The 24610-nt window shown below is 45.4% G+C and overlaps 1 protein-coding gene across 5 annotated transcripts; it reads left to right on the plus strand.

Annotated features, from left to right (window-relative positions):
* Nucleotides 1-78: 78 nt before the first annotated feature.
* On the plus strand, nucleotides 79-24319 carry chtopa (chromatin target of PRMT1a). Of its 5 annotated transcripts, none has more exons than XM_067975801.1 (6): nucleotides 84-239; nucleotides 1590-1671; nucleotides 3542-3692; nucleotides 8109-8274; nucleotides 21795-21917; nucleotides 23689-24319. In XM_067975801.1, the coding sequence occupies exons 1-6, from the start codon at nucleotides 182-184 to the stop codon at nucleotides 23892-23894; spliced, it is 786 nt and encodes a 261-aa protein (XP_067831902.1). In that variant the 5' UTR covers nucleotides 84-181; the 3' UTR covers nucleotides 23895-24319. The 5 variants fall into 5 exon arrangements, with proteins under 5 accessions (XP_067831906.1, XP_067831902.1, XP_067831903.1 ...); XM_067975802.1 differs by having other exon boundaries at nucleotides 85-239; nucleotides 8112-8274; XM_067975804.1 differs by lacking the exon at nucleotides 84-239 and adding an exon at nucleotides 811-872.
* Nucleotides 24320-24610: the final 291 nt, after the last annotated feature.

A 24610-nucleotide genomic window follows, 5' to 3' on the forward strand; every position in this document is an offset into this window, starting at 1 on the left:
GGGCGCCGCGCACCACGTGACCCGCACGGGGATGATTGACAGGCGCCGCGCACACCACGTGACCCCGCGGGGTGATTGACGGGCGCCGCGCACCACGTGGTCGAGCCGGTGTCGCTGCTGCCTTTTTTTTAACACACATACACACGCCGCCGGATCCGTGTTCGAGTCGCCACTCAGCCGAATGGACTCTGCTGTGCAGCTCCGGCAGAGGCAGTATGGCGCGGCTCTGCCCGCGGCAGGTGAGAAGTTTACCGGTCTTTAAATCAAAACAAAAGAAAAGCAGCTGAAAGGCGCCATCGCTGCAACCGAAATCAGGCGTTCCGGCCTCCACTGACAGCACATGGCGGGAAACGCTTGAACCCTGTATTTAAATGTGGTTTTTATTATTATTAATAATAATGATGAATTCCTGTTCTGATTCCGCTCCGACGCCCGTGCTCAGCGCTCGGAGAAAATTATTAATAGTTATGAAGGAATGTCCGGCGCTTCCTCACTCAGGTGATGACGGCCCAGTCACCATGGCGGCGCCTCTTGGCTTCAATCCCCGGAATCCAGTGAAAGAGAATTAGAGATGGAGGATCTTCAGAAGTGGCTTTGTCGATAATCCGTTTGCAGTTGGTCCCGGCAGCAGACCCGGTGCTTTGTACCGAAGGCGGTTTAACGGCCGTTAACCCCGGACCTCCCGCTCGGCGCCGCGACGTCACCGGCCGCCATTTTCTCCGCTCCGCCGCCATTTTGTTGGGAGCGCGCGGCTGGGAAAGGGAATTAAAACCGGGAAAAAAAACGGCCAGAAGGCGGGAGGATCACCCGTTTAAACCCGGCCCCGCCCGTTCCCGTTACTGCCGCCCGCCCAGGACCCTCCGACCGAGTCAGTGAGTCACCAAGCGTGACACCGAGCTTGTCCGGACTCCCCATTCATTCTCAGCCCCCGGCCTGAGGGCCGTTCCCGAACCGGGAGTGACCGACTCGGGGGCTTATAGAGTAACAGATACCCGGGAGTGAGTTACAGGCTGGAATCTAATCGAGGGGTTCGGGGGGTTTATATATAGAATAACAGATACCCGGGAGTGAGTTACAGGCTGGAATCTAATCGAGGGGTTCGGGGGGTTTATATATAGAATAACAGATACCCGGGAGTGAGTTACAGACTGGGATCTAATCGAGGGGTTCGGGGGGGTTTATATATAGAATAACAGATACCCGGGAGTGAGTTACAGACTGGGATCTAATCGAGGGGTTCGGGGGGGTTTATATATAGAATAACAGATACCCCGGAGTGAGTTACAGACTGGAATCTAATCGAGGGGTTCGGGGGGTTTATATATAGAATAACAGATACCCGGGGCTGAGTTACAGACTGGAATCTAATCGAGGGATTCAGGGGGCTTCAAAAGGGAATTGGATAAATACTTGAAGGGGGGATAAAGAAATTATTGGGCTATGGGGGGGGGGGGGAGAGCAGGGGAGTGGGACTAATTGGCTAGCTCTTTCAAAGAGCTGGTACAGGCATGATGGGCTGAATGGTCGCCTCCTGTGCTGTACCTATTGTGAAACTGTTGGTTAATGCATGATTTTTCTTTCTCTTTCAGAGCATCAAAGTCTCATAATGTCTGCCCCATCAACACCAAAGATTGTGCTGAAAAGCACAACCAAGATGTCACTGAACGAGCGGTGAGACAGCCGACAACATTTCAAGTGCCAATCGTGTAGCTGATTAGCAATTACAGGATATATAAGTGCACAGTGATTTCCAGGGATTCATCATAGGAGAATGTTGCTCTTGCCTTATATATTACTGCTCCAGTAGTTGGCACTTAAATAAAGCAGTTATCAGATGCAAAAAAAACACGTTTTGTGAAGGATGGTGACCTAGGTGGTACAAAAGTAGAATGATGCGGGGCTGTTGCACTGACCGTAAGAACAAGCTGATTGTAAGAATGTGGTTTTATGGAAATAACCCTAGTGGTAAGATTGCTGGCACAGTCTTTCACATCCCCATCCTGCACTTATTTGAGGTTTTTGCTATATTTGAACAGAAACTGCAGCAGTGGTGGCTAATTGATTTGGGCTGCAACAGCCCCTCTGTCCTGTCCATGGCGGACACATAGCTGTGCTGTGTGGTCTGGCCTGTAAGAGGCAGATGGTGGGCACCGTGAATGAAGTCCAAAGGCCTCCTCTATATACCTGGGGGTCTTGTAAGTGGCACAAAGTCTGCTTCATGATTTGCTTTCTCTCTTTCCTGTCAGCTGCTTCTCCTGTTTCTTGAGTTTTAAAAATGAGCTGTTCTTTCTCTAGAGGCACAGACACGTTGGGTAACAGCTCTTCACTTTACTCCAGTCTTTTTGTTCACTGGCTTCGTGGTACAGTTCCTAAATGCTATAGTCAACTATTTTAACCCTTTTTTTCTGTCAGTTTTCCAAAAGGCATTGACTCCTTGTTAGATGATAGTCCCCCGTCATTGGGCACCCAAGTGACCATTCTTTAGCATGAGCCGGACAGATATTTCGACGATGGGGAGAGTGTGGAACAGCTAAACCCAGGTCTGTGCTCCCTCTATATTCGTTCAGCCTTATTTCCAGTAAAGTTAAACATCAGGGAGGGAATGTGGTCAGTTTCACCCAAACTAGGACCATAGTGGTCTCCCTGGCTTAGATATTCACTAACCTCAGCCATCTGAGCACTTGGGGCTGCCCGGTTACTGTTCAATTTAAAATAACATGCAACTTCCAGTACTGTGAAAAGCACCGTCTCTGTTTTGGCTGTGGGAGCAGGACATTTCCCTGTCTGCTTGGTTGATTTTTTAGCATTGGTTTAGTGATCTGGTTAAGAAAATGTTTTCACATTTAAAAGTGGTTGTAGATTTCCCTTCAGGTTGAGACGAGATGTTGCTGCTTTGTATTTGTTGGTGAAGCTGATTAAGTTTTTGTGAAGATTCCCCCCTCCCCCCATGCCTGACATACCTGTTGGAAGTAGTGAACTTTAGCAGTTTGAAGACAGTTCATGTGGGGCTTGTATTAGTGGAACGCACAGAATTGTACCTAAGATGCAGAAGTAAAGTGTGTCAAAGTTTGAAATATCTTGTTCCCTCCAGAGAATTTGCAGCAGTTCAGTCTTTGGGAAGCCTGTGTCCAAAATGAGTGGGTGTAAGATCAGTAGATTGTTTGTTTAATATTCTCCCTGCACCTATTGCTGTGACTGTGTTTCAGTCCTTCAAATTACCTTGCTGCTCATTCTTTTATTTTCCCTCCAGCCAGTTGTTGTCCTGACGTCTGTACACGCTCTCATATCTTGCTGTTTTGTTTTTCCCTCTGCTACTAAATGTTTGCACCTCTCCTTCTCTTATAAAACAGCCTGCAACGGTTGCATTCCCAGACTCACAAGGGAATGAATACATTTAACAACAAAAAAAATGTGCCACATGTCTCTATACTGAAAAGAGGTTTTCACTGGGAACTGGGGCATCGTAGCTGAGGGGCTCGAATTGCCTTTAAGAGTTGTGTGTATTAAAACCTGTTTAAACCACTTCTGTTCAACCTTGAAGCTTTACCAACATGCTGAAGAACAAACAGCCTCCAACGGTGAGCATTCGGGCAACGATGCAGCAACAGCAACTGGCAAGTGCCAGAAACCGCCGATTGGCGCAGCAGATGGAGAACAGACCCTCTGTCCAAGCTGCTCTCAAGCTGAAGCAGGTGAGGAAGAACTTCCTGAGGACATAATTTCTTCTCCCTCCCCTGATTTCCATGGCATGCACCATTCCCCAGCAATAAGAACATAAGAAATAGGAGCAGGAGTAAGGCATTCGGCCCCTCGAGCCTGCTCCACCATTCAATTAGATCATGACTGATCTTCGATCTCAACTCCACTTTCCTGCCCGATCCTCATATCCCTTGATTCCCCAGAGTCTAAAAATTTATCTATCTCAGCCTTGAACATACTCAAAGACTCAGCATCCACAGCCCTCTGGGGTAGAGAATTCCAAAGATTTATAATCCTCTGCGTGAAGAAATGCCTCCTCATCTCACTCTTAAATGGCTGACCCATTATGTTACGACTATGCCCGCTAGTTCTAGACACTCTAGCCAGGGAAAACAACCCCTCAGCTGCTACCCTATCAAGCTATTTCAGAATCTTATATGTTTCAATGAGATCACCTCTCAGCTAAACTCCAGAGAGTACAGACCCATTTTGCTCAACCTATCCTTATAGGGCAATCCTCTCATCCCAGGAATTAATCTAGTGGACCTTTGTTGCACCGCCTCTAAGGCAAGTATATCCTTCCTTAGATAAGGAGACCAAAACTGTAAGCAGTACTCCAGGTGTGGTCTCACCAAAGCCCTGTACAATTGCAGTAAGATTTCCCTACTCTTGTACTCCAACCCCCTTGCAATAAAGGCTGACACGCCGTTTGCCTTCCTAATTGCTTGCTGTACCTGCATGCTAGCTTTTTTGTGTTTCTTGTACCAGGGCACCCAAGTCTCTCTGCCTACCAACATTTAATTGTTCCTCACCATTTAAAAATATTCTGTGTTTCTATGCTTCCTACCAAAGTGAACAACCTCACATTTATAGGAACAGGAGTATGCCATTCAGCCCCTCGTGCCTGCTCCGCCATTTGATAAGATCATGGCTGATCTGTGATCTAACTCCATATACCTGCCTTTGGCCCATATCCCTTAATACCTTTGGTTGCCAAAAAGCTACCTATCTCAGATTTAAATTTAGCAATTGAGCTAGTATCAATTGCCGTTTGCGGAAGAGAGTTCCAAACTTCTACCACCCTTTGTGTGTAGAAATGTTTTCTAATCTCGCTCCTGAAAGGTCTGGCTCTAATTTTTAGACTGTGTCCCCTACTCCTAAAATCCCCAACCAGTGGAAATAGTTTCTCTCTATCCACCCTATCTTTTCCCCTTAATATCTTATAAATTTCGATCAGATCACCCCTTAACCTTCGAAACTTTAGAGAATACAGCCCCAATTTGTGTAATCTCTCCACTTAACTTAACCCTTGAAGTCCGGGTATCATTCTAGTAAACCTACGCTGCACTCCCTCCAAGGTCAATATGTCCTTCCGAAGGTGCGGTGCCCAGAACTGCTCACAGTACTCCAGGTGCGGTCTAACCAGGGTTTTGTATAGCTGCAGCATAACTTCTGCCCCCTTGTGCTCTAGTCCTCTAGATATAAAGGCCAGCATTCCATTAGCCGCCTTGATTATTTTCTGCACCTGCACCATTTCCCCATGTTATCCTCCATCTGCCACTTTCTTGCCCACTCTCTTAACCTGTCTATATCCCTTTGCGGACTCCGTGCCCTCACGGCTTACTGTCCCACCTAGCTTTGTGTTGTCAGCAAACTTGGATACATTACACTCGTTCCCTTCATCCAAGTCATTAATATAGATTGTAAATAGCTGAAGCCCAAGCACCGATCCTTGCGGTACCCCACTAGTTACAGCCTGTCAACCTGAAAATGACCCATTTATCCCTACTCTTTGTTTCTGTCTGTTAAACCAATCCTCTATCCATGCTAATATGTTAACTCTGACCCCATGAACCCTTATCTTGAGTAAGATACTTTTATGTAGCCCCTTATTGCGTTCCTTTTGAAAATCCAAATATATTACATCTACTGGTTTCCCCTTTATCTACCCTGCTAGTTACATCCTCAAAAAACTCTCAATTTGTCAAGCTGCTCAAGTGATTTGCTCCTCTACTTCTGACAGTCGTGCTCTCCAATCAGGCACTAGTCAGTGTGTGAGAGTTGTTGAGCGATTGCCCCTCCCTTTCCTGGTTTCCACCCTGGAGGGAAGTGTATGATGACCTTGCTTCCGGCTGAGCTGAGGTGGCAAGAGTTTTTGTGGGGAATTGTAGACAGGGGCCTGCATTCACACGGAGTGATATGCTCTGCCAGACTGACCAACGTATGTTGTTTCCTGGGTGTGGCTGGGTTTTAATGCTGCTGTATGTTCCCCATGATTGCAGATGCAAAATGGTCAAACTTCCCTATAGCTACTTACCATGTGGAAATGCTCTGAAACTCACCAAGTGTTAAGAAAGAAATTTGATAGTTTACCAACCCAGGTTAAAGAGAATAATCTGAGAGAATATTTATGCTCAGGTTGTCCAGTAATGGGAATGCATTTTCAGATTACTGACTCCATGGGGAAAACAACACAACAAATGTGGAACTGTAGAGTTGGTTGAATTTTACATAGGTGTTTTTCAGAGAATACAAAGTTTTTCCCTCCTACTTACTGGGTTCAAATTCTGTTGAAGGAAAAGATTGCTGTATTGAAAACTTAGGAGAAAACTACGAACCTTCAGAATGACGGATTCAGTGAGTGAAAGATTCTCTACTCTCAGTAGGGACTGTACATCATCTCAAGTTTGTAAGGAATTTAGAGTGAAGATGTGTTTCTGACAAGTTTTTAAAATGAATGGAAATGTTGCATTGTTTCCACGGTACGTAGTGGGAGGAAAGTCAAGGAGTAGAGACATTTGGCATTTAAATAGCATCTGAAAAACTTTTCAATATCATCCAAGTATCAAGATTGACATATGGTCAACATTTTTCTACATGTTAAAAGAATACAGCTAATTTGTCATTGCTTCCTGTGATGGGTCAATTTGAGCACGAGGAATGGTTGATCTTCAGGGTAATGGTGCACTGATGGTATTGTCACATGTTTTGTGGTGGGCCCCCATCTTGTGGTTTAATTCTGAATTTTAGAAGCTGTTGTGTGTTCCCTGGGATTCCCCCGACATTAAGATTTAGTTTCTTGTTGTGAGCACTGACCTCCAGTGGTGACGGGCTTGTTTGAGTGAAGAGTAACTTGAGTTGCTGTATGGGGTTGATGGGTGAGCTTGCGTCTTTCTCCGTGTGACTGGCCAGAATGAGCCATTTTCCCACCGATTTAATGAACGTTTCATAGGACAAAGGCGTGCGCACTTGGAGCACAGTGCGTATTTCTGGTTTCTCTATATTATAAAAAGGATATAGATGCATCGTAGAAGGTGCAAAATATATTTGCAAGGATGATACAAGAACTGAGAGGATATACTTACCAGGAAAGGCTGAACAGGCTGGGGCTCCTCTCTAGAAAAGAGAAGGCTGAGGGGTGACCTGATAGAGGCCTTTGAGATAATGAAAGGGTTTGATAAGGTAGACGTAGAGAAAATGTTTCCACTTGTGTGGGGGAGTCCAAAACTATAGGTCATAAATATAAGATAGTCACTAATAAATCCAATAGGGAATTCAGGAGAAACTTCTTTACCCAAAGAGTGGTTAGAATGTGGAACTTGCTACCACATGGAGTAGTTGAGACGAATAGCATTGATACATTTAAGGGGAAGCTAGATAAGCACATAAGGGAGAAAGGACTAGAAGGATATGCTGATAGGGTGAGATGAAGTAGGGAGGGAGGGGGTTTGCGTGGAGCATAAAGGCCAACATAGACCAGTTGGGCTGAATGGCCTGTTTCTAGGCTGTAGACTCGATGTTTTGTCAAAAGTTCTATATTTATTTAATTGACAGAAACTCATCATTCTGGTCTTTTGATGAATCTCAAAATTCTTCGTACTTTTTCAGTTAAAGGAACCTGTGTTGTGGATCTCCATCCCGCGTGGTTGGTGGACCTCCATCCGTTTCAGTGTTCTCATTTTTTGGGTTCTCTGACTGCTCTGCCACTGTGGTAGGAGAGTGGTAATACTGAGGGGGTCAGCAATACCTCCCCACCCTCCACTGCCTGCTTCTCATGTGGAGAGAAAATAAGTTTTTCCTGAACTCAAGCAGCATTGGAGGCTGATCGTAGATATCTGGAAAAAAGAGGATAAGAGGGCAACATATTCTACCACATGGCTTGGTCCTAATGACAAGCAGGGATGAGGTGGCAAATTTCACCTCTTCTAGCATTTGGTTGCCATCAGAGGCCGCATTTTGTCTGCTTGCTCTGGTTTGCGGTGGTAGTTGGTGGGCGGTAACGTATTACTAATGCATGTGCAAACTCCTATTGATGGGCATTGTCCTGTCCGGTAAGGCACTCGCTGTGTGATGGTAATCTTGGACTAGTTCCATATTAGAAAAGTTAATTGTGTAACTTTATGGCCCAGAAGAGTCTGAAACAGCGACTAGGTAAGAGCAACATCCAAGCACGATTGGGACGACCGGTGGGGACTCTCGCACGCGGACCAATTGTTGCTCGGGGATCGCCAAGAGGAGGCGTGCGTCTTGGTCGTGGCGGAAGAGGAGGTGCGAGAGGAGGGCTCACTCTCCGAGGTAGGTGGTATTGGGCTGCCAATGGAGAGCTGTCTGCAGTGCAATGAATTGGGTATAAGTGGCTGATGGTGTGATTGGTTCCAGGATGGATGCCAGTACCTTGCCTCTAGGATCAGTTTGTGAATTGAGCCAGGGCTGAGTGATCGAGTCTGGAGTAGTCTAAGTGGATGACCCTGATGTGCTTTCCACTACATTACACCTGTGACAACACTTCAAAGGTACTTGATTGGCTGTGAAGGGTTTGGAACATTCCAAGGCCATGGAAAGCACTACATAAATACAAGTCCTTTCCTTTCACTGTCCCTGTCCCAGTCTCAGCTCCAATGTGAGAGAGAGCCATACATAACATCTGTGAACAGTGAACAGCCGAATGGCCTACTCCTCCTATTTCATGGTTTTGCAGGTGTTGGGGCCTGTTGCCCCTTTGGTCCCTCCAACCAAAGACTCTTTCTCTTTTCATTCCTCTGTCCTTTCTTCTTCCAAAACCCATCAAGACTACTGACACAGGTGGGGCCATCAGATACTTGTGTATTTTAGAGAGTAAGTCACAGCACTAGTGTTAAATCTGACATACGGAAAGGCAACTGCTCCTCAGTGTTGGTTCACACATGCTGCACTTCCATAGTATGCTATGGTGACTAATGCCCACGGCTTGGCTGTGTGGTGAGTGCCTGCGCATACTGCCGTGTTATGCGATCGTGGTTTATATCTGTGGTTACTTGTGTGGTGAGTGCCTGCGCATACTGCCATGGTATGGGACAGTGGCTTATACCTGTGGCGAGGGCCTGCGTGTCGCATAGCAGTGGATTACACGGGTCATTGCCACGGGGACCACATACTTTTGCCTGTGCTGTTGAGGAAAGAGAGAAAACATTGATGGGAAGCCGGAGGTTGCTACTTGAGGGAGTTGCCTCACCCTGTGAGTACTGAGAGAATATCATTGACAGGGGCCTGGGACTGGTTCCCAGGTGAGCTGTGGAATTCACGTCCAGGGCTAGTAGGTGAAGCAGAAACTTAACATTCAAGGTTAGATTGGATAAGGGGTTGAAGTGATATGGGAACAGGGAACTATTTGCGTGTGAAAGGTAAACACCGATGCAGACTGTTTGGGCCGAATGAATCATAGAAAAATCATTGGATGATCCAGCACAGAAGGTGGCTGTTGGGCCCATCGTGCCTGTGCCGGCTCTTTGAAAGAGCTATCCAATTAGTCCCACTCCTGCCCTTTCCCCATAGCCCTGCAAAATTTTCCCTTTTCAAGTATTTATCCAATTCCCTTTTGAAAGTTTCAGGCAGTACATTCCAGATCATAATAACTCGCTGCTTCAACATTTTTTTTCTTCAACTCCCCGCCAATTATCTTAAATCTGTGTCCTCTAGTTACTGACCCTCCTGCCACTGGACAGTTTTTCCTTATTTACTCCATCAAAACCCTTCATGATTTTGAATACCTCTATCAAATCTCCCCTTAACCTTCTCTGCTCTGCATAGTCCACAGCACAGAAACAGGCCATTCGGCCCAACTGGTCCATGCTGGTATTTATGCTCCACACGAGCCTACTCCCTCCCTACTTCATCTTACCCTATCGGCATATCCTTCTATTCCTTTCTCCCTCGTGTTTATCTAGCTTCCCCTTAAACGCATCTGTGCTATTTGCCTCAACTACTTGTGGTAGTGAGTTCCACATTCTCACCACTCTCTAGGTAAAGAAGTTTCTCCTGAATTCCCTATTGGATTTATTAGTGACTATCTTATATTTATAACCTCTAGTTTTGGATTCCCCCCCCCACAAGTGGAAACATCTTCTCTATGTCTACCCTATCAAACCCTTTCATAATCTTAAAGTCCTCTATCAGGTCACCCCTCAGCCTTCTCTTTTTTTTCTAGAGAGAAGAGCCCTAGCATGTTCAGCCTTTCCTGATAAGTATAACCTCTCAGTTCTGGTATCCTAGTAAATCTTTTTTGCACCTTCTCCAGTGCCTCTATATCCTTTTTATAATATGGAGAGCAGAACTGTGTCCAGTACTCCAAGTGTGGTCTATCCTCTTCATTGTTTACTACATTTTCGAGTTTCGTGTCATCTGCAAACTTTGAAATTATGCCCTGTATACCCAAGTCCAGTTTATATCAAAAAGAACAGTGGTCCTAATACCGACCCCTGGGGAACACCACTTCCTTGTTTAACATAACTTCTTTGCTTTTCAATTTTATCCCTTTAGAAATGAACCCCACTGGTTGGTTTGCTTTTTTTATCGCCTTATTAAACTTGGATCTGTACCCCAAGATCCCTTTGCTCCTCTACCCCATTTAGACTCTTATTATCCAAGCATTTTGTGGCCTCCTAAATCTACAAAATGCACCACCTCACACTTATTTATATTGAAATTCATTTGCCAATTATGTGCCCATTTTGCAAGAAAATCAATGTCGTCTTGCATTTTGATGCATTCTTCCTTTTGTATTAATTACACCGCCCCCCCCCCCCCCCACCCAAAATTTGGTGTCATCCGCAAACTTTGAAATTGTACTTCCGATTCCTGAGTCCAAATTGTTAATGTAAATTGTGAACAGTGGTCCCAGCACCAATCCCTGTGGAACACCACTTCCCACCTTTTGTCTGTCTGAGTAGCTACTCTTAACCCCATCTCTCTCTCTCCTGTTTCGTAGCCAGCTTGCTATCCATTCTGCTACCTGTCCCCTGACTTCACGTACTCTGACCTTAGTCATGAGTCTACAATGCGGTACCTCATCGAAGGTCTTTTGAAAATAAAAATATATTACATCGTCTACATTACCCTTGTCTACTCTTTGTCACTTCAAAGAATTCAATAGGTTGATCAAGCATGGCTTTCCCTTTTGAAATCCATGCTGACTCTTTTATTATATTTTCAGTTTCAGGATGTTTTTGGATTACATCTTGGAGTAAAGATTCCATTAGCTTTCCTAGCACTGATGTTAAGCTAACTGGTCTATAGTTCCCTGGACTTGTTTTATCTCCCCTTTTAAAAATAGGAATGTTAGCTGTCCGCCAGTCCTCTGGCATTATCCCCTTTTCTAGTTTTTATATCTATCGCTCCCATATGCCTTTTTAACAGCCTTCGCAACTTGTCCTTCCACCTTCAAAGACTTGTGTATGTACACCCTCAAGTCTCTCTGTTCCTGCACCCCCTTTAAAATTGTACTATTTAATATATATTGCATCTCCACATTCTTCCTACCAAAGTGAATCACTTCACACTTCTGTGTTAAATTTCATCTGCCACATGTCTGCCCGCATCACCAGTCTGTCTATGTCCTCCTGAAGTCTGTTACTATCCTCTTCATTGTTTACTACATTTTCGAGTTTTGTGTCATCTGCAAACTTTGAAATTATGCCCTGTATACCCAAGTCCAGTTTATATCAAAAAGAGCAGTGGTCCTATTACCGACCCCTGGGGAACACCACTTTATACTTCACTCCAATCTGAAAAACAACCGTTCACCACTACTCTCTGCTTTCTGTCCCGTAGCCAATTTTGTATCCACGCAGCAACTGCCCCTTTAATCCCATGGGCTTCAATTTTTCTAGCCAGTCCATTATGTGGCACTTATCTACAGTAACTAAAGTAAAAAGAAAGGGAAGGTCTGCAGGTCTTATAGGAAGTAAAGTAGCGTTTTTTTTTAGTGAATCAAGGTCCCTAGTGTAGTTAACATTCTCTAAATTAAGAACAATTTAAAGGAGTAAACTCCTTAAAGGGAGTGGTAAGTAGTTTTTCTTTTTCTTTCCATTTTTTTTCTCTTGACATTGTAGTTGTTGTTAAGCTAACTTAAGGGTTACGTCATGGCAGGAGATCCCACAGCTGTGTCATGTTCCTCTTGTGGGATGTGGGAATTCAGGGATCCTTCCTGTATCCCTGATTCCTTCACCTGCGGGAAGTGTGTCCAGCTGCAGCTACTGTTTGACCGCTCTGGAGCTGCGGATGGACTCACTTTGGAGCATCCGCGATGCTGAGAAAGTCGTGGATAGCACGTTCAGTGAGTTGGTCACACCGCAGATAAAAATTACTGAGGGAGATAGTGAATGGGTGACCAACAGACAGAGGAAGGGTAGGAAGGCAGTGCGGGGGTCCCCTGCGGTCATCTCCCTTCTTATTTTTCCCTTCTTCTTATATCCAGGTATACCGTTTTGGATACTGTTGGGGGAGATGGCTCACCAGGGGAAGGTGGCAGTGGCCAGGTTCATGGCACCGGGGCTGGCTCTGCTGCACGGGAGGGCAGGAAAAAGAGTGGCAGAGCTATAGTGATAGGGGACTCGATTGTAAGGGGAATAGACAGGCGTTTCTGCGGACGCAACCGAGACTCCAGGATGGTATGTTGCCTCCCTGGTGCAAGGGTCAAGGATGTCTCGGAGCGGCTGCAGGACATTCTGGAGGGGGAGGGTGAACAGCCAGTTGTCGTGGTGCATATAGGCACCAACGATATAGGTAAAAAACAGGATGAGGTCCTACAAGCTGAATTTAGGGAGTTAGGAGTTAAACTAAAGAGTAGGACCTCAAAGGTAGTAATCTCAGGATTGCTACCAGTGCCACGGGCTAGTCAGAGTAGGAATGACAGGATAGCTAAGATGAATACGTGGCTTGAGAGATGGTGCAAGAGGGAGGGATTCAAATTCCTGGGACATTGGAACCGGTTCTGGGGGAGGTTGGACCAGTACAAATTGGACGGTCTGCATCTGGGCAGGACTGGAACCAATGTCCTAGGGGGAGTGTTTGCTAGTGCTGTTGGGGAGGGTTTAAACTAATGTGGCAGGGGGATGGGAACCGATGCAGGAAGTCAGTGGGGAATAAAGTGGTGACAGAAACAAAAGGCAGTAAGGGAGAGTGTACAGAACATGACCGGACAGATGGTCTGAGAAAGCAGGGCAAAGACCAAGGGAAGTCTAGATTAAACTGCATTTATTTCAATGCAAGAAGTCTGATGGGCAAGGCAGATGAACTCAGGGCATGGATGGGTACATGGGACTGGGATGTTATAGCTATTACTGAAACATGGCTAAGGGAGGGGCAGGACTGGCAGCTCAATGTTCCAGAGTACAGATGCTATAGGAAAGATAGAGCAGGAGGTAAGAGAGGAGGGGGAGTTGCGTTCTTGATTAGGGCGAACATCACGGCAGTAGTGAGAGGGGATATATCCGAGGGTTCGCCCACTGAGTCTATATGGGTAGAACTGAAAAATAAGAAGGGAGAGATCACTTTGATAGGATTGTACTACAGACCCCCAAATAGTCAACGGGAAATTGAGGAGCAAATATGTAAGGAGATTACAGACAGCTGCAAGAAAAATAGGGTGGTAATAGTAGGGGACTTTAACTTTCCCAACATTGACTGGGACAGCCATAGCATTAGGGGCTTGGATGGAGAGAAATTTGTTGAGTGTATTCAGGAGGAATTTCTCATTCAATATGTGGATGGCCCGACTAGAGAGGGGGCAAAGCTTGACCTCCTCTTGGGAAATAAGGAAGGGCAGGTGACAGAAGTGTTAGTGAGGGATCACTTTGGGACCAGTGATCATAATTCCATTAGTTTTAAGATAGCTATGGAGAAGGATAGGTCTGGCCCAAAAGTTAAAATTCTAAATTGGGGAAAGGCCAGTTTTGATGGTATTAGACAGGAACTTTCAGAAGTTGATTGGGAGAGTCTGTTGGCAGGCAAAGGGACGTCTGGTAAGTGGGAGGCTTTCAAAAGTGTGTTAACCAGGGTTCAGGGTAAGCACATTCCTTATAAAGTAAAGGGCAAGGCTGGTAGAAGTAGGGAACCTTGGATGACTCTGAAGATTGAGGCCCTAGTCAAAAAGAAGGAGGCATATGACATGCATAGGCAGCTGGGATCAAGTGGATCCCTTGAAGAGTATAGAGATTGCCGGAGTAGAGTTAAGAGAGAAATCAGGAGGGCAAAAAGGGGACATGAGATTGCTTTGGCAGATAAGGCAAAGGAGAATCCAAAGAGCTTCTACAAATACATAAAGGGCAAAAGAGTAACTAGGGAGAGAGTAGGGCCTCTTAAGGATCAACAAGGTCACCTATGTGCAGAACCACAAGAGATGGGTGAGATCCTGAATGAATATTTCACATCGGTATTTACGGTTGAGAAAGGCATGGATGTTAGGGAACTTGGGGAAATAAATAGTGATGTCTTGAGTGTACATATTACAGAGAGGGAGGTGCTGGAAGTCTTAACGCGCATCAAGGTAGATAAATCTCCGGGACCTGATGAAATGTATCCCAGGACGTTATGGGAGGTTAGGGAGGAAATTGCGGGTCCCCTAGCAGAGAAATTTGAATCATCGACAGCTACAGGTGAGGTGCCTGGACATTGGAGGGTAGCAAATGTTGTGCCTTTGTTTAAGAAGGGAGGTAGGGAAAAGCCTGGGAACTACAGACCGGTGAGCCTGACATCTGTAGTGGGTAAGTTGTTAGAGGGTATTCTGAGGGACAGGATCTACGGGCATTTGGAGAGGCAGGGACTAATTAGGAACAGTCAGCATGGTTTTGTGAGAGGAAAATCATGTCTCACGAATTTGATTGAGTTTTTTGAAGGGGTAACCAAGAAGATAGAGGAGGGCTGTGCAGTAGACGTGGTCTACATGGACTTCAGCAAAGCCTTTGACAAGGTACCGCATGGTAGGTTGTTACATAAGGTTAAATCTCATGGGATCCAAAGTGAGGTAGCCAATTGGATACAAAATTGGCTTGACGACAGAAGACAGAGGGTGGTTGTTGAGGGTTGTTTTTCAAATTGGATGCCTGTGTCCAGCGGTGTGCCTCAGGGATCGGTGCTGGGTCCGCTGTTATTTGTTATTTATATTAATGATTTGGATGAGAATTTAGGAGGCATGGTTAGTAAGTTTGCAGATGACACCAAGATTGGTGGCATTGTGGACAGTGAAGAAGGTTATCTAGGATTGCAACGGGATCTTGATAAATTGGGCCAGTGGGCCGATGAATGGCAGATGGAGTTTAATTTAGATAAATGTGAGGTGATGCATTTTGGTAGATCGAATCGGGCCAGGACCTACTCTGTTAATGGTAGGGCGTTGGGGAGAGTTATAGAACAAAGAGATCTAGGAGTACAGGTTCATAGCTCCTTGAAAGTGGAGTCACAGGTGGATAGGGTGGTGAAGAAGGCATTCAGCATGCTTGGTTTCATTGGTCAGAACATTGAATGCAGGAGTTGGGATGTCTTGTTGAAGTTGTACAGGGCATTGGTGAGGCCACACTTGGAGTACTGTGTACAGTTCTGGTCACCCTATTATAGAAAGGATATTATTAAACTAGAAAGAGTGCAAAAAAGATTTACTAGGATGCTACCGGGACTTGATGGTTTGACTTATAGGGAGAGGTTAGACAGACTGGGACTTTTTTCCCTGGAGAGTAGGAGGTTTAGGGGTGATCTTATAGAAGTCTATAAAATAATGAGGGGCATAGATAAGGTAGTCAAAATCTTTCCCCAAAGGTCGGGGAGTCTGTAACGAGGGGACATAGATTTAAGGTGAGAGGGGAGAGATACAAAAGGGTCCAGAGGGGCAATTTTTTCACTCAAAGGGTGGTGAGTGTCTGGAACAAGCTGCCAGAGGCAGTAGTAGAGGCGGGTACAATTTTGTCTTTTAAAAAGCATTTGGACAGTTACATGGGTAAGATGGGTATAGAGGGATTTGGGCCAAGTGCAGGCAATTGGGACTAGCTTCGTGGTATAAACTGGGCAACATGGACATGTTGAGCTGAAGGGCCTGTTTCCATGTTGTAACTTCTATGATTCTATGAAAGTCCATATATGCCATATCAACTGCACTACTCTCATCAACCCTCTCCGTTCATCAGATTAGTCAAACACAATTTGCCCTTAACACATCCCTGCTGGCTTTCACTTATTAACCTATATTTTTCCAAGTACCAATTAATTTTGTCCCGGATTATTATCTCTCAAAGTTTCCTCACCACCGACATTAGGTTGACTGGCCTGTAATTGCTGGGTTTATTCCTCTTCCCCCTTTTTTGAATGTGGATGTAACGTTTGTAATTCTCTAGTATCACTCCCACACCTAAAGAGGATTAGAAGATTGTGGCCAGAGTCTCTGCAATTTCCACCCTTGCTTCCCTCTGCAACCTAGGATGCATCCCATCCAGACTGGGTGACTTTTCTGCTTTGGCCTGTTTCGGTATTGTAATTTGTATGTATTTCCGGTGGGGAAGGCGGAGGAACATTTTATAATGGACAGAAAATTATTTTGTGTGTAGTTCTCTTTTTAAAAAAAAAAAAATACCTACTTTGTGTGCAACTCTTGTATGGGGTGTGTTTGAGCAGCGGGAGGACTGTGCGCTGGTTCGGGTGTGTTTGAGCAGCGGGAGGACTGTGCGCTGGTTCGGGTGTGTTTGAGCAGCGGGAGGACTGTGCGCTGGTTCGGGTGTGTTTGAGCAGCGGGAGGACTGTGCGCTGGTTCGGGTGTGTTTGAGCAGCGGGAGGACTGTGCGCTGGTTCGGGTGTGTTTGAGCAGCGGGAGGACTGTGCGCTGGTTCGGGTGTGTTTGAGCAGCGGGAGGACTGCGCTGGTTCGGGTGTGTTTGAGCAGCGGGAGGACTGTGCGCTGGTTCGGGTGTGTTTGAGCAGCGGGAGGACTGTGCGCTGGTTCGGGTTGTGGAATTGTTTTATTACTCAGTCACCAACTTGAAAATTTTAAGGTTGCGAGATAGGCCAGATAGCTGAACATGACCTGTTGGAGATAGGAATATACCTTCTAACAGTATTGGACCCATTAAATATTAGAATGTTTTAGGACATTTGGCAGGAAAAATCAGAGAGCAAGTTATTTTCTTAATGGCGAGAGACTGGAAAGTACTGCAGTACAAAGGGATCTGGGGGTCCTAGTGCAAGAAAATCAAAAAGTTGGTATGCAGGTGCAGCAGGTGATCAAGAAAGCCAACGGAATGTTGGCTTTTATTGCTAGGGGGATAGAATATAAAAACAGGGAGGTATTGCTGCAGTTATATAAGGTATTGGTGAGACCGCACCTGGAATACTGCATACAGTTTTGGTCTCCATACTTAAGAAAAGACATACTTGCTCTCGAGGCAGTACAAAGAAGGTTCACTCGGTTAATCCCGGGGATGAGGGGGCGCACATATGAGGAGAGGTTGAGTAGATTGGGACTCTATTCATTGGAGTTCAGAAGAATGAGAGGCGATCTTATTGAAACATATAAGATTGTGAGGGGTCTTTATCGGGTGGATGCAGTAAGGATGTTCCCAAAGATGGGTGAAACTAGAACTAGGGGGCATAATCTTAGAATAAGGGGCTGCTCTTTCAAAACTGAGATGAGGAGAAACTTCTTCACTCAGAGGGTGGTAGGTCTGTGGAATATGCTGCCCCAGGAAGCTGTGGAAGCTACATCATTAGATAAATTTAAAACAGAAATAGACAGTTTCCTCGAAGTAAAGGGAATTAGGGGTTATGGGGAGCGGGCAGGAAATTGGACATGAAGCTGAGTTCGGATCGGTCAATGCCCTGTGGGTGGCGGAGAGGGCCCAGGGGCTATGTGGCCGGGTCCTGCTCCGACTTCTTGTGTTCTTTAGATTTGTGGTTGGGATCAGATCAGCCATGATCTTATTAAATGGCGGAGCAGGCTCGAGGGGCCGATTGGCCTACTCCTGCTCCAATTTCTTATGTTCTTATGACATTAGATTATAAAAATTAGAACATTTTCCATTTCCTAGAGGTGGCATCAAATGCTCTCGGGTCAGGTACAGCACAGGTTAGATTCAGAGTAAAATTTCCTGTGTACTGTCCCCAAACAGTCCTAGTTCAGGTACAGCATGGGTTAGATGCTGCGTAAAGCCCTGTATTTTGTCCGAACAGTGTTTGAACTCCAGCGTAGCAAGAGCGCCACTTGTTGCACCAGGGTAGTGTTTCCATTTTCACGTTTTGTCATTCTGGTGGGGAGGGGAAAAAGAGTATGGCAAACTGTGATGAGAATTGTGTAAGACTGGAGGAGCACTTGGAATAGCAGAGTAGGCAGATACAGTTCAATTTAGCAAACAACGAAGTCATATGTTTTGGGAGTAACAATAAGGAATGTAAATAGACTTTAAATGGTAAGTTTTCTCCATGAACACAAGGCCTTTGCACTCCATTTCAAAAAGTGTCACTGTCTTGAGCTGAATGGCCTGTTTCTGTGCTGTAACTTTCCATGATTCTATTGTTTTACTTCTCTCACTTTCCTCTCCTGAAGGCATTAACTCGTTGCTGTGGTTTAGTTCCACAATTGTTGATACCTTGTCCAAGCCGCCTTTTTTCATGAAAGCCTTGACAATTAATGTTTGGCCATTGCAGTTGAGCCTGAAGCTGTCCTCATCAAAGCTACACACATGCACTTTCCATCAACAGATAGGTGGAAGACTGGCTGACCCCCAGCCCAGGGGCACTAACTCAGCAGAGACTATGGATCAAACCTGGAGCTTTCCTGGTCTGCATGTCTTAGCTACTCAATAAAATCAAAGAGCTCCTGAGGGAGCTCCATTGTTTCTCTGGGTAAATTAGGCACTTATTTGCTGTGACCTTGTGTCCATTAGGAACTGGTCTCTGACCCTCAGGTTAATTCTGTTTTATACCCTAGAGATGCTCGAGAGGAGCCTTTACCCAGTTGGTTTGTATAGAATAGAATCTCAATCCCAAAGGTGAAAGAAAGACTGGTGTTCTAAGTGATTATGTCCATAGTTCTCCTGATGTATAAATACAAAGTAATGCACAGCTGTGAAATAACATCCAAGTTTGCACACAAAGTGGACTATAACTCACCCTGTGACACTGCAAATTATACTGAATAACCAGCCATGTCATGATTTCTGTTTATATTTGCCAATCACCGCTGCTTTGATCTTCAGGGTACCATGCTTCACAGCAGGTGTGTCTCCTGGCAAGCCATGGGGCACAAAGCCGTTGATTTTTGGAAGCCATTTAGAGCTTCTATATTAGCATGAGGTCGTGGGGCAATGAGGGGAGCAGAATGTGAACTGCCGTCACTGATCCACGCGGCAGAGTAACCAGCTTTAGTTTGCACCTGAGCATTTCACAGGAGGCACGGTAGAGCTGGCTGTGAGGCATTTCAACAATGTGAGTGAAAATGGGAAGGTGGGTGAATCAAAAAAAGCAATAGTAGCAGCTTAGGGGCGGGCGAGGGCAGACGTCAACTTGCTCTGTTGGACAGTGTATGTGGGAGTTGAATGGTGTTTGGTATTGAAGGAAGCCAGGGACGAAATAGCAGATGCTCTGAGGATCATTTTCCAATCCTCACTAGATACAGGAGAGGTACCGGAGGACTGGAAGACTGCAAAAGTAGTACCATTGTTTAAAAAGGGTATGAGGGAAAGGCCGGTCAGTCTTACCTCGGTGGTGGGCAAATTATTAGAATCAATACTGAGAGATAGGATAAACTGTCACTTGGAAAGGCACAGTTTAATCAGGGATAGTCAGCATGGATTTGTTCAGGGAAGGTCATGCCTTATAATTCTGATTGAATTCTTTGAGGAAGTGACGAGGAGGATTGATGAGGGTAGTGCAGTGGATGTTGTCTACATGGATTTTAGTAAGGCATTTGACAAGGTCCCACATGGCAGACTGGTCAGAAAGGTAAAAGCCCACGGGATACAGGAAAATGTGGCGAATTGGATCCAAAATTGGCTCAGTAACAGGAAACAAAGGGTAAAAGTCGATGGATGTCTTTGCGAATGGAAATCTGTTTCCAGTGGTGTGCCACAGGGCTCAGTGTTGGGTCCCTTGCTGTTTGTGGTATATATTAATGATTTGGACTTGAATGTAGAGAGCATGATTGGCAAATCTGCAGACGACACAAAAATTGTCCGTGTAGTTTATAGTGAAGAGGATAGCTGTAGACTCCAAGAAGATATCAATGGGCTAGTGGAGTGGGCGGAAAAGTGGCAAATGGAGTTCAACCCGGAGAAGTGTGAGGTAATGCACTTCGGGAGGGCAAACAGTAAAAGGGAATACGCAGTAAACGGGAATATATTGAGGGATAAAGGAAGTGAAGACACCTTGGAGAGCATGTGCACAGGTCCCTGAAGGTGGTAGTACAGGTAGATAAAAGATTGTGAAGGCGGCATACGGAATGTTCTCCATTATTAGCCGAGATATAGAATACAAAAGCAGGGATGTAATGGTCGAACTGTATAAAACGCTGGTAAGGCCACAGCTGGAGTATTGTGCGTAGTTCTGGTCACCACATTACAGGAAGGACATAATTGCCCTGTAGAGAGTGCAGAGAAAATTTACAAGAATGTTACCGGGGCTTGAAAATTGCAGCTACGAGGAGAGATTGGACAGGCTGGAGTTGTTTTCCTTGGAGCAGAGGAGGCTGAGGGGTGACTTGATTGAGGTGTACAAAATTATGAGGGGCCCAGATAGAATAGACAGGAAGTACCTGTTTCCCCTAGCGGAGAGTTCAAGAACTAGAGGACATAGATTTAAGCTGATTGGCTGAAGGATTAGAGGGGACATGAGGAAAAACTTTTTTACCCAGAGGATGGTGGGTGTATGGAATTCGCTGCCCGAATTGGTGGTAGAGGCAGGGACCCTCAACTCTTTTTTTAAAAAAAAGTACCTGGACCTGCACCTAAAGTGCTGTAAGCTGCAGGGCTACGGACCGGGTGCTGGAAGGTAGTCTTGGAATGGGCACCTGGTTGTTCTTTGAGCCGGCATGGACACGGTGGGCCAAATGACCCCCTTCTGTGTTGTATCTTTTCTATGGTTCTATGGTAAGGTGCAATAATGCCCAGTGGAATGGATTGTGCTGCGAGGGGTTATGGGGTGTGGCAGGTGGGGGTGAGGAAAGTGGTGCGTGGGGATAAGGGGAACCTGAAGGGAAGGAGGAATGTTTACTATGCTCAGCTCGAATGGAACATGAAGGTTGCAGGAGTCGGGTCTCCTGATGACTCATTAACTACGTTTGGGGGCAGAGTGCTTTCCCTTGGCTGATGTTTTGATCTCCGCTGCCCAGGGCCTGTTAAGTGTAAGTATTGGGAGTGGGGACCGAGAGAAAGGCCTGCAGCTTACTCTTTTTTAAAAAAAAAATATTGGCCCAGGACATTGTTATGAAGGGAACTAAGATGAACAAAAATGAGAGTCTGCCATTAAAGCAGCAGCAGGTAGCCAGCTGCTCTGCCCTGCTTTTCCCTTGTTGGCCCTTGGCAAAGATGGGTAGAGGAAGATGGCCAGCTGGTGCCATTTTATATCCCTTCCCCTTCTCAGTGTGGGGTGCTGAGTGTGGCTTATTATTTCTCCCTGCGCCAAGTGTGGTTTTGGTCAGTCCTGTGCATTCAGTTTCTCGTCTCCCTCCCCCTATGGTGGCAACTCTTCTCCAACTTTCATTCTTCCCTGGCATGGTGGAATTTTGTTTTTTTAAAAAAAAGAGCATTTGTACCTTTTGACTGTTTTTCAGAATCTTTCCTTTCTCTAACCCCGCCCCTTTTTTCTTAGGTCAGGGTCCAAACCGAGGGCGTGGTGGAGTCCCAAGGTTAGGACTCAAACGAGGTGGCATGAGAGGTCGAGGAGGCCTGAGCCGTGGAGGGCCACCTGGACGAGGAGGGATCAGTGGCAGAGGTAAATATTGGAGGCTATCAAAGGAGTACATCACTGTTTCTGAGCATCAAACTTCTCAAACGTTTCTCTTGAATTTCAGCAGTTACCAAGCACATTACACATCAGGGATGGATATAGAGAAGTATATACTCATGGATAAATCCTGGCCTGGGAATCAGAGGGGAAGTCATAACGGCTAAAAGATTAAAGTTCTAAATCTAGTTCTAAACACTGGTGTGAAGCAGCAGAATTTGTTTCCAGCATAGTAAGTTTGCTGTAGGTGGAGGCAGGCTAGGCAAGGCCTTTCTCCAGAGGGAAGACTAGAGGTGGAAGGACATGTAAAGGACTAGCAGAGGCCTGAAAACAGGTCACGTGGTGAAGGGGGGGGGAGAGAGGAAGAGGAGACGTTCCGACTGTGGATTGTCAGGTATTTAATAAGTACTTCACCAGAGAAGGATATCGAGGAAGAGGTGAATCCTGAAGTGATTGAGAGTAAGGTGAGTGAAATTATGATGGACAAAAGGAAACTTTTAGATAAGCTACTTGGGCTAGAGGAAGACACAGTACTTGGGCCATGAGGTTACATCCTAGGGGAGGAAATAAGGCCCCAAGAAATTATATTTCGGAGCTCTGTTGAGAGTGGATGTGCTTGAGGTGTTGATATTATGTACTGCCCATTTTAAGAAAGGAAACCAAGCTAATTCAAGTAATTACAGGCCAGTTAGCTTAACATCTGTGGCAAGGGCAATTTTTGTATCTAAATTGAAATTACTGTGTATCTAGATGAAGATTTCAAGATGGACGATTGTGCTTGACAAGCCTCATAGAATTGTTTGAGGAGATGTGGTATACATGATCTTTCAGAAAGCTCTTGACAAGGTAACACACTGGAGATTAAGGGGTAGATAGTGCAATGTTTTTTCTCTTCTAACCAATCCAGAGAGTAGGAGTTAATGGCAGTTTTTCCGAATAGCTGGAATTGGTTAATGGTCCCACAGGGTTCAGTTCTGGGCCACATTTGTTCACTGTATGTCAGTGATTAGGCTATAAGGCTAGATGGAGTGTTGTCAATCTAAAATAAGAGGTATATTTAATTCTTTGGACGACCAAAGGAATATTGCTAAGATGGGGGAATGGGCTAAAACGTGGCAGTAGATTTGAGGTGGATGAGCAGAGGGATTTGGGAATGGAAGTAGGCTTGGTGCTGGGGACGAGCAGAGGGATTTGAGAAACTTGATCCTGTCTCCACTTGGTGTCTGCACAGTTACCTTTCCAGCAAGAATCTCTGGATAGTGATCATGAGATATAGTCCTAACTGATTCTCTTTTCTCCTGGCCCCAGAGGTGCCAAGGATAATTGTAGTACCCTTCCTGCTAACCTTAGCTGAGATAAGTCAATTCAGTACAGACCGTGGAATCCAACCAAAATTGGGGAAGCTAGATAAGCACATGAGGGAGAAAGGAATAGAAGGATATGCTGATCGGGTGAGATGAAATAGGGAGGGAGGAGGCTCGTGTGGACCATAAGAGGTAGGAGTAGGCCATTCGGCCCCTCAAGCCTGCTTTGCCATTTAGTGAGATCATGGCTGATGTGATTTTTATCTCAACTCCACTTTCCTGCCCTTTCCCCAAGCATAAACACCGGCATTGACCAGTTGGGCTGAATGGCCTGTTTCTGTGCTGTAGACTCTCGGCAATGTGGGACTTTCTGGTCTCTGGCTCGCATGAATGACCACAGAGTTGCAGCATAATATTTCACCAAAAAAATGACAATTCACTTCATTTTGCCCTAGGTCGTGGAGGAATAATGGGTCGTGGGCGTGGTGGGTTCCCTGGTCGAGGCAGGGGTCGTGGGCGAGGAAGAGGGTTAACTCGTCCCCCATTAACCCGAGAACAGCTGGACAATCAACTGGATGCGTACATGTCGAAGACCAAGGGTCACCTTGATGCTGAGCTTGATGCTTACATGGCGCAAGCAGATGGAGAAACAAATGATTAACGTTTACTTGGGAGATTAGTTTTACTGATAGTATTTGAACTTGAATTTGAGAATCTAGAGAAACTACACAAGAAACAGAAGACTTTTCACTTGGTGAAACAATATAAGCTGTATTTGAACTGCTGACAATGGTCTGATATCAAAGGTTTCGCTTTTTAATTCTTTTCCTTTGACCTTTTTACATTTTGAGAAGTTCACGGTTCTGTTTGAAACCCCTCTTTTGGATTGTGTAATGATCATGACACTGTATAAAGTTTACTCTTTCCTTAGAGACTGAGGACATTGTAGTTCCAGAAAGGTCGTCTTTACTCTGTTACGACCTCCCCACCCCTTGTTTTTAAAGTGGAGACTACGTTAACATTCTGCCACTTTGTGTCGCAATCTGTTTATCATAAAACTTTAGAATTCTAAAGATATGCTATAGACTTTTATGTGTTGTTTGTTTTTATATCTTGTCACCTCTGCCCTTTGTTCAGTAGATAGTAACAGTTTGAGCACTGACAGATAACCTTTTCTTAAACACTTTGGGCTCCTGGGTCCAGTTTTTGGGAATGAAAGTAGAGACAGGTGCTGCTGAAGTGCCTGAGGCACACTGTGAGACAGCACTGTGAAGCTTTCGCTAAATATTCTGCCACTGATGTGCTACTACTAAACTGTCAGGAGTTCTATTGATCATATCCAACCCTCACCTCTTCCGACTGCATTCCAGGAGTGTC

The sequence above is a fragment of the Heptranchias perlo genome, chromosome 44 (assembly GCF_035084215.1).
Source record: "Heptranchias perlo isolate sHepPer1 chromosome 44, sHepPer1.hap1, whole genome shotgun sequence".
Lineage (NCBI taxonomy): Eukaryota > Metazoa > Chordata > Chondrichthyes > Hexanchiformes > Hexanchidae > Heptranchias > Heptranchias perlo.